Source organism: Penicillium robsamsonii, assembly GCF_028829455.1.
Source record: "Penicillium robsamsonii strain IBT 29466 chromosome Unknown utg000004l_segment0_segment0, whole genome shotgun sequence".
In the NCBI taxonomy this organism is placed as follows: domain Eukaryota; kingdom Fungi; phylum Ascomycota; class Eurotiomycetes; order Eurotiales; family Aspergillaceae; genus Penicillium; species Penicillium robsamsonii.
Genome location: NW_026643222.1, coordinates 324,985 through 334,484, shown reverse-complemented (window position 1 = coordinate 334,484; position 9,500 = coordinate 324,985). Strand labels below are relative to the sequence as shown.

General features: G+C 50.1%; 4 protein-coding genes across 4 annotated transcripts; 1 reads left to right on the top strand and 3 right to left on the bottom strand.

The window, feature by feature from the left end:
• Positions 1-175: 175 nt before the first annotated feature.
• On the top strand, positions 176-1,200 carry N7447_007610 (SDR family NAD(P)-dependent oxidoreductase; the record flags this gene model as incomplete). Its single annotated transcript, XM_057231872.1, has 4 exons — positions 176-251; positions 308-768; positions 811-922; positions 983-1,200. The coding sequence occupies 4 exons, from the start codon at positions 176-178 to the stop codon at positions 1,198-1,200; spliced, it is 867 nt and encodes a 288-aa protein (XP_057083637.1).
• Positions 1,201-2,334: 1,134 nt separating this feature from the next.
• On the bottom strand, positions 2,335-3,552 carry N7447_007609 (fungal specific transcription factor domain-containing protein; the record flags this gene model as incomplete). The annotated part of the gene is made up of 3 exons (XM_057231871.1): positions 2,335-2,585; positions 2,631-3,357; positions 3,520-3,552. 3 exons carry the CDS (start codon positions 3,550-3,552, stop codon positions 2,335-2,337), a joined length of 1,011 nt encoding a protein of 336 aa, XP_057083636.1.
• Positions 3,553-3,883: 331 nt separating this feature from the next.
• On the bottom strand, positions 3,884-6,088 carry N7447_007608 (potassium channel family protein; the record flags this gene model as incomplete). The annotated part of the gene is made up of 3 exons (XM_057231870.1): positions 3,884-5,557; positions 5,608-5,746; positions 5,802-6,088. The coding sequence occupies 3 exons, from the start codon at positions 6,086-6,088 to the stop codon at positions 3,884-3,886; spliced, it is 2,100 nt and encodes a 699-aa protein (XP_057083635.1).
• Positions 6,089-7,982: 1,894 nt separating this feature from the next.
• On the bottom strand, positions 7,983-9,206 carry N7447_007607 (uncharacterized protein; the record flags this gene model as incomplete). Its single annotated transcript, XM_057231869.1, has 1 exon — positions 7,983-9,206. One exon carries the CDS (start codon positions 9,204-9,206, stop codon positions 7,983-7,985), a length of 1,224 nt encoding a protein of 407 aa, XP_057083634.1.
• Between the last annotated feature and the right edge of the window lie 294 nt (positions 9,207-9,500).

Below are 9,500 nucleotides of genomic sequence, written 5' to 3'. Positions count from 1 at the left end.
TTAGATGTGTAGTCTGAGCACTACTCATACCCCCAAGTGAATATGATATATATAAGCTTGTCCGTTGGATAGAAATAACATTCAGCTAAAACATTGAATCTTCCTGGTATCTGCAATATTCTGTGATATTCTTAGAACTATCTCGCCTTTTAATATGTCGCTTGCTCGATCAAACATGGCTACATCTGTGGACTCCATCAACATCTTCCGGGTGGATGGCATTGTGGCTGTTATTACCGGCGGTGGCAGTGGTAAGTCTTCTTAATTCCCTCTTCATTGTATTAGCAATCCTCATCTAATTTTACAGGCATTGGTCTGACTATGACCCGGGCCCTGGCTGCCAACGGTGCCCACAAGGTTTACATTCTAGGCCGTCGACTGGAAGTTCTCGAGAAGGCCGCTGCCGAATATCCCGATGTTGTCATCCCCCACCAAGCCGATGTGACCTCCAAAGCAGACCTTCAGACGGCTGTGAATCGAGTCAAGTCGGAAGTGGGCTATGTTAACGTTGTTGTCGCCAATTCTGGCAGCATCGGACCCCCCGTACGGTTCAACCCGGCAGCCTCTCTACCAGACTTGCGCGAATCTCTATTCACCAATTTCTCGATGGAAGGCATGACCAAAGCTCTCAACCTCAATATCACTGCTGCTTTCTTCACAATGACTGCCTTCCTCGAATTGCTCGATGCAGGAACGCAAAACGCCTTGGATGGCGGGTTCGGCAAGCCCCTGAAGACGGGCAGCGATGTGCCCTCGATTCAGAGCCAAGTTATCTTCACGACAAGTGTCTCGGCCTTCAGCCGCCACTAGACCTCGTCGCCACCGTATCTGACTAGCAAGGTGGCGATCATGCAGGTGGCGAAGCATGCTAGTACCCAGCTGGCCAGGTTTGGCATTCGCGTCAACGCCATTGCTCCTGGCAGTATGTTTCTCTCTTCTTACACCTGGACCCATCCCTATACTAATGCAGGCGATTATTTAGTCTACCCCTCGGAGCTATCATCGGTTCTTATTTCAAGCCGCAACCCCGAGGAAGAGACCTTCGAGGATGATCGCTTCATCCCAGCCCGCCGTTTCGGAGGAGATGAGGAAATGGCCGGTGCCATTCTGTTTCTGACAAGTCGGGCAGGCAGCTACTCGAATGGATTAATCCTCACTACCGACGGTGGTCGCTTGTCCGTCATGACCGGTACATATTAGGTTCGAAATGGGGGTTGCTGTTTCTACTGAATATGGGGATTGTTGTGATGGGAGTTGAGAAATCATTCAAATTGCTCTAATCTCTATGTGATGTCTAGTAGCGTGAGGATGTCTAATACAAAAATTCCAGTGTTTACTAGCCTCAACTTTCTCTGTGATGGACTTAGGACTGTATCCGTTGACGGCCGTTGCCGGCGCTTTTAGTTTTAGCGGCGGCCGACAGCAGGAATTGCGTCGGATCGATGTAGTTTGCGTGGATCCCCATCTTTGTCTCCCGGATTATAAGGTTTATATACTCAAACCGCGAGATTTTGAGAGTTGCATTGGATGTATGCTAGTGGTACTCCCTCAGTTCGTCAAATACTCGACCGATTTCAAGCGTTAAAGCCAATGTTTGGAAATCCAAGACAAAAATAATCTAGGGGCCAAAGCAAGGCCACAAATTGGTCGAAGCCTTCAAATATTTTCCTCGTTACGTGATATTCGTATGAGAGGAAGGTCAATTGCTGGAGATACTGCCCAGGTGCATTGATGAGATCGTACTAGCAAGCACCTCTTTTCTTCTTACTCGTCTACCCGTACCATGCTCTCTATCCTCGCTTTCTCTTCAAAGCTGTAATTCATCCCGCTGACGATGCGCACCACCGCGCTTGGAATTGGTTGAGTGAAGCTTGCAGCTGAGAATCCGGGGTCGCTGATTGATAGTCATTGATATTTTTTCAGCGCCGCTCGAACGATATACAGGCAGCTAGGGGGAAGGTGATCGATTTGACTAATGGGGAGGTGTTCGTGCGCGGTGGCGATGTCAATGACCATTTTAGTGATTGTGTCCAGGGCCTGGTGGGAACTATTGCTTGAGTCATAGGCCCTCGGGGAGTCTCGGGGACGTTGGTCAAGGAGATGCCAATGGAGAAGAAACAATGCACTATGCGTCCCCGTCAAATTAAATCGCTTATTTTGAGAGATGAAATCATGAGGTGGGGGGACAGACCGGATCGTTAGAGCGATCGGGACACAAAGTACTCTATAGTTGCCCCCGTGTTGCTGCATTATAACAGCCAGAAACGACTGCAGTGTCCGATCGCATTCAGTTAGATGTGCGTGTTTCTGGTCTGGATCCGCCATGGATAGCGCCTACAGCACCCCATCCAGAAGCCATGCCGCTTGAGCGGCTCGCCCGAAGCCACCAACCTGGGGAGAGTTCAGGGCCTGGATCGCGAGGCCAGATGTGAGCGCCGTAGGGAAATTCCTCTGGTCTAGAATTGCGGGTTCGAGTGGTAGACGATCATCGCTGGCGGGCATCACGGACCCCAATGGCTGATTCACAATCGCTAGCTCACACAGGAACGTTCTATGCCGCCGTCGGCCGATAATCGCGTAGTCGACTAACCGTCACATGCAGTAGAGAGAACCGAGTACGTACCGCTCACATATCCGGATTCCCCACCAGGTATTAATAGCCTCTTCTTCTGCGGTCCAATCGGTCCGCAGCGGATCAGTTCTGGTCAGGGAGGGGGTGGATCGAAGCCGGGCTGCATACGCCATCCGCGTATAGCTTCCGATGGTCACGAAAGCCCGCTCCGGATAACCATGGGCATACTCGTACACCGCCAACAGCACGCCGGCTTGAACGAGGTGGGTTGTGGGCGCGCAGAGTGCTTGTGCTTGAGCCATGAAGGACTTGGTGGCAGTGTAGAGTGTCAGATATTCGACACGGTGCCCTCCTTGCTGCCCTAAATGGTCGGGCGAGTCTGCGGAGTAGATGAGTAACGCCATGCATAGAAGGAGTAAGGCGAAGTCAGCCTGCGGATTGGCCCCAAAAGAGAGGAGGTGGGTATGGAACCGCCGTCGGGAGATGATGGGCACGAATGTGTGAATACCCTGGAAGTATCGGACACTGATTTCATCAAGATACAGCCCCATAGTTTCGAGTAGCCGCTGAGCCTGGACACACAGTGTGGGCTCGACCGCTGAGCCCGGCACGCCGTCGGGAATGTGCGGGCTGCATGCGAGGAATAGTTGCGTCGAGGCACTAACAAGGTTGCTAGCTCGCAGAGCGCCAGCGCTTTTTCGAAGGCCACTGGGGGACAGGGGCCTGGTTGCGGAGGCAAGGACGGAATCTGCGATTGATCGATGTCGCGGCCTATGATTCGAGGTCTGATACAGACAGGGTAGATTATGACTGCAGGCGCTAGTGTATCAGCGCGCATTCCGGCCGTCGGGTGGTGTAGAAGCAGCAGCATGATACTTGGCACAGTAGCGACAGCGTGGCAGAGACTTGTCACATCGTTTCTTGCGAGTCTTGCAGTTGGCGCATACATTAGGGGCCTTCGAAGTGGCGGCCGCTGGCATGATTGCTTAGCAATGAAATTGACAAGCTGGCGAGATTAGAAAGAGTCTCATGCGGCTGTCAACTTGTCTTGTCTGTCCGGGATCGTCGGCCCCGCCGTCATTAGCGGCCGCTGCTAGGCCATTTACAGACAAGCCTACGGCTTCAGTTTTACTCAGTGAACAAAGAGCGGCAAAGGGTGAGCACTAAAACAGAAAGGAAAATACATCTTGGCCTAAGAGGTGCCTATGTATCGTGCGGAAGACTAGACGTGGATGTTCTTCTTTTGGAAGCATATGTTCGCTGTGCTAAAAGGGTAATACAAGCTATGTACATGTACTCGTGAACAAAGTCTCATTCATCCAACCCAATGTCCCTCTCCTTCCTCAAAGTTGCCTCCTCCGTCAAATTGGCATCACCTCTCATGGCCCGACTCTCCTCTTGAGTTGACACGTACCGAATCAAGCTTTCACACAACCGATCCAGAACCCACTGCGGTTCCGTCTGTTTTGCCAACATGGGACTGTTCTCACCGATCCAGTCCCAATTGAGAAGTCCATATTCGTCTTCCTCCCTTACCTGATGGTCTCTCTGTGATAGTGGCCGAGCTTGCGGATCAGTGAACTGAATAAGCCGGGTAAACTCAACCCATTCTTCGTAGGAATATCGTTTCCGCTTTCCTTCCCGTGCCTGTTTTGTGACGCGGCGAATAGCGAAGGCAAGTTGCTTGGCAAGCTCGAGTGGGGTAGGATCGCGGGCAAGTTCCTCGAGGGGTGGGTGCGGATGAGACTCGGCCAAGATATCGCTTGGCATATTAGATTCACCAGTGTTCTCTGGGTCTACTCGTTCACCGTTGTCGGATTCATTAGCTCCCTCGAGGGGGAAACCGCGCTTTCGTCGCTTTTTCTCTTCACGAGACTTCATGCACTGAGCAATGCCGGGAATCCGACCCAAGAATATCTTGTAGACCTTGGATTGAGGAAGGACCACATAGTCGGCGACTACATCGGTGCCGCGCTTGAAACCGGCGACGACTGTGTCGCTCATCTCGGAAATAAGCATGGTCATGGTTGGGATGGCGATTAGAGACCATACCACAAAGAATGGTCTTCCTGCATTCGACTGCGGTGTGAAATCACCGTAGCCGATGGTTAGAAGGGAGACGAAGCAAAAGTAGAGTGATTCAAAGTAAGTCCAGCCTTCTAATTTCCAAAACACCACTGCTCCGCAGGACCACACTATTCCGAATGCAACGATGCTAATGATCAAATTGTTCCAGCGACGGAAGCGCAGAGTATCAGACTGGATACGGCGCATAGCGTTAAACCGATCTTTTTCTTCGCGCATGACAATGATCCTGGGTCGGCGAGCCGTGGCAATGGCATCGATGGTGTTACGAATCGGCCGATGCCGATGGCGGCGATGGGTGTTAGATTCTTGGAGAGCGAGAGCCGGAGGGGTGATAACTCTCTCGCCACTCAGGCGTCTCCCAATGGGATATTTGAACTTGTGAAAACCGATTGCTCGCTCGAAAGTGGATTCCCGTTTGTGTTCAATGTGTCTCCGAATAACATTGTCGTAGTGAACCTCGCGAGCGAATTTAAAGATGCTTTCCACAACCAGACCCAAAATAATGATTCCAATCACTGCATACGGCCAAACAAGACCTCGACCAAGGGCAGTGCTGGGGGTTATGTCGCCATACCCTAATGTGAGAACGGTGACATCGGAGAAGTACAATGCATTGCCGAAAGAGATCCCGATCACTCGCTGGAAAATAGCAGCGCCAATTAATAACCAAACTACCAATGCAGTCATTTGTAGAATCAAGGTTCGTTGCTCATAGGTCAGCGCGAAATGTTGTGGGTATTTCCCAAGGAAATAGCCTAGCATGTTGATCATCAAGATGAGGCTCAAGGTAAAATAGAGGACTGCCGCAATGACGGCACTCCAATAAGCCTGCGAGTAGACCCTATCAATGCCTACCGGAGGAGCATAGATAGATGTGGCTATGATAATTCCACAGAGCTAAAACCATCGTTAGGTTTGGGACATACAGAACCAGAGGCATTACTCACGATTCCCGAGGCTAGAAACCACATAATGATCGTCACAGGCAAAGCTATGATATAGCGTACGATCTGGGTGAAATTGAACAATAAAAACGCATTGCCCACGATTCCGCAGAAAAGCGAAATAGCATTTAGGACAGTGTCCCTATTCGCGGTGTTAGATAAACCTGATTCAGGGTACCTTCTTGCTTTGTACTCACCAACGAGGGTCTGGATATCCTACTTGGGGGAGGCTTCCATCATCAGAGTCCTGTGAGAGAACTTTGCTTCGCCATGGCGTAACCAGCGCAGCAATTGACATGATATTGGCGAGCGGTCCCGTTGTAGCAGCAATCAGCGGGATGGCCGTTGATGCAACCCACCATGACTGGGGCTCGTCATCCTCAGACGGTCTCATGTGAATATGACCTCGGATCCATTCCCACGGGGATAGTCCATCAGACTTGTCATCTGTGGACGTCCTACTTGTCATGAATCCATGACGCATTGTTCATCCAGCATGACCATGTGCCTAAATCGGGGGCAGATGCAAGTGCAATGACCCTTGTGGATCTGAGACTCTTCCGGATTTCTTAAAGCACCAGGTTACTTGCCAGGAATGAGATGTTTGAGTTAAAGGAAACTTCAAGGGTGGCATCCTCATCTGTTTTTTGCAAGGTGAGATTGCATTGGGACAGCGGGAGAAGACGGATAGGAGCCGTAGTAGCTATTGACTCTCAGGAAGATCTCTAAAGAATATCGACTCGAATAATATCCCAGATAATCCTCATAATCCGAGGGTTGAAGCACTAGGTACCTACAGGTAGCATCACGCAGCGAATGATGTCAATAACCAGCTCTGAAAGCCGGTGGTCCCGTGACCGTTCCAAACGCGTCATCATTCTTCGACACAACATTTGAACTCTACAAGTTATTGAATATAAGGATTTTGAACAAACTTGGCGAATATGTTCAAAGAAACCCCAAAAATCGGCCCGACAGGGCAAATAAAGTTGCATAGCCACATGGACTTGGAATCCTGGCCCCAGCTATAACGTAGGTAGTCATTACTTTATGGCCGAGGTCTCACTTACGCAATCCCATAGGCTTCTGCTTTTATATTGAGAGACTGTCTTGGCCTTTCCGTCATCCAAGGTCCACAATATACATATGGCCGCTCGGTTCTTTTCTCCACCTCAAACCCTCACAGCCAACGTCTCACAAAGCTCTGACCCCGAATGACGGGGATTCATAAACCAAGTCTAAGCCAATATATAAGAACTCCTAGCACCTATTTAAACATGTACATGAGTAAAATCAAGAGTAACACTTCCCTAAAAGCTTCATTTGTCAAATCAACTTAATATCAACCAAAACTTTTAATAGCCGTCCCCATCCTTTCTAAATAATGCCGCATATCCAGGATCACCATGCAACCCAAGACAAAGCCACAGGTCATGCACGCAACCCCACCCCTGCACCTCAGCTGTGATAGGATCGCCACACCCTCGGGTACCAACCAACGTGCATGCAGATGAATTTCGATATCTAAACCAATAGCAGCTGTAATCACCTGCATGAGAAAACAGCGCTGGGACCTACATTTATATGAAAACATCATTCAAAAGATAGTACCTGCTTGGGAGGCTGAGCCAGTAAATAAGCTCTTTAATATTAAAGAGCAACGGGTTATTCTAGATGTGTATGGATCTACGGGGCGGGGTACTGATCAACAGATACACAGAGACATTGTGCATAGGAAGCGCCGGGGTGAGGGGTAGCTCTCTATCACATCATTTGAACGTGGAAATAGTACGGTTTGGATAGAGAATGTAAAGTATAACGAGTGACGTTTGGGTCGCGTTGGTTCTATATACAACCCGATTCCTCCAATCAAATCAACAAAACAGCAGGGTAACAGTGGTAATGCCAAAGACAAAGGAAATAAAAGACGGAAAACAAAACAGAAGCACGTATGTAAGAAATCGCAAGATGGTATCATCGAAGCAGAGGTGACACGGACTTCAACAAGACTGAACGGACTTGACGGCCAGAAACGAAAAGATTAAACGAGGACGCCAGAAATGGAATAGAATGGATCAAGTGGACGCCGTCCATGAAACGAGATCAAAAGCAAGGCGCCGGCACCAGAAAAAAAGAAAACAAACACAACGATCTTTTGGGTCGAACCCTAGGCAACATGTGCCGATGGATTCCGAAACAGTAAATGCGACGAGCAAAGCCAGCCGAAGCCAAAGCAACACGCTCCAAATGCAATTCAACAAATGTCAAATGCTCCAAGTGTAGATAAAAGCAGTAGTAGGAAAATCTGTCTCTTTGGGGGGTATCGCTCCCTTTGCAGTCGGTATATAATAAAAAAAAAGCGTACGAAGGAAAACATCCTATGCAGCCGCCGGTCGGCGCAGGATGTCTTCACAGTTGGCGTCGAATCGCATATTCCAAAGACGAATACTATTCATGAGCTTCTCGGTATTTTCAAGCTCACGGTCGCGACCAAAAATCGATTCGACAAATTCACAACCTGCATTGCGACCCATCGATACAGGTCCTTTGCCACCTTCTCGCTTGGCGGCCTTCCACATGTAAAGTTCGCAGCCCTTGAGGAGCTTCTTGAATCGGGACCAGAGGCGCTCGCCACTTTCCAGGAAGTCTTCGACGACTTCCTGCGCATCCACACTTCGAATGCGGGGGAGGCATTCGTCGGCCCTCTTTACTTTGCCTGCCAGCTTGATCAACAATAGCCACAAGTCGCCCGCGACGTCGGCCATGGGCGTCGATGCCCCGTGATGAAAGACGGTCCAGTCGTAGATCCACTTTCCGAGGGAGTTTGCATCAAACACACTACCAAGCAAGATGATCGGCGCCTCGGTGGGGTCCCAGTTCTTGATCGAATAGCCTGCGGGGATCCCTGCAGCCTCGGCGTCATCTTCTGTGGCGATGGGTGGCGGTTTGGCCGTGGCAGGTGGTGGTTTTGGTTTGCTGGGAGTACGAGTTGACGTAGATTGGCGTCTGGTGCGAGTGCGCCTGGCAGCTTCGATATCCTCGTTGTTAGGAGCCTGAGTGAAGTAAAAGTGAGAATCAGCTGGATTTGATTTGCGGTAAGAGGTCGAGGTGCGACGCTGGCCTGGGCCATCTCGAGTGGGGTTCGAGGTCGGGGGACGACCTTGGCGACCGGTACGGGGTTCGCGGGCGTTGGTGCGCACATCGAATGCTTCGTCGACCACATCTACGAAGATGGGTCGAGTCTGCGATTGCGACGAATAGTATCCGTTGCCGAGGCCATCCCCCGTAGGATGACCGGTCGAGGAGTATCGGTGTTTGGGCTTTCCCGCAAAAGAAGCACTTACATGATCGTGCTTTCGCGATGGAATGCCATAGTCTGGGGAAGCTTCATAGTAGCCTTGTGGGTAGCCAGACGTATAGTATGGTGTTTCTTTGGTGGCCGTGTAACTGGCCTTGCGGTTGTGTCGTCGCGAGGTGCCCCGGGGTGAAGCGTAGGAGTTGGCGAACTGAGAGGCGTAGTAGGCGTATTGAGGTGAGGTGGGAGGTGATTGAGTGTACTCGTAGGTGGACCACCCGGGCGGTGGACTGGAGTAATGATACATTATCGCACGAGCATATGGAGAAGTCGATCAGATAAATGTAAAAAAAAAGGCCGGAAATGCAAACAATCCAACAGTTAAAATGAAAAAAAAAAAAAAAGAACACCAAGTATATTATACAGGATATCGTGCACCCAAACAGAAATCGACGCCGACTTTAGAGCAGGTCAGATAGGGTTTTTTTTTTGAATAAGACCGTCACCGTGGTACGGTTTCCGATTGAAGAGAGGAGGGTTGAAACTGAATGTGCTGAGAGAGCATTTGAACGTTCTTCGGTCAATCCGAGGAAAAGAGAGA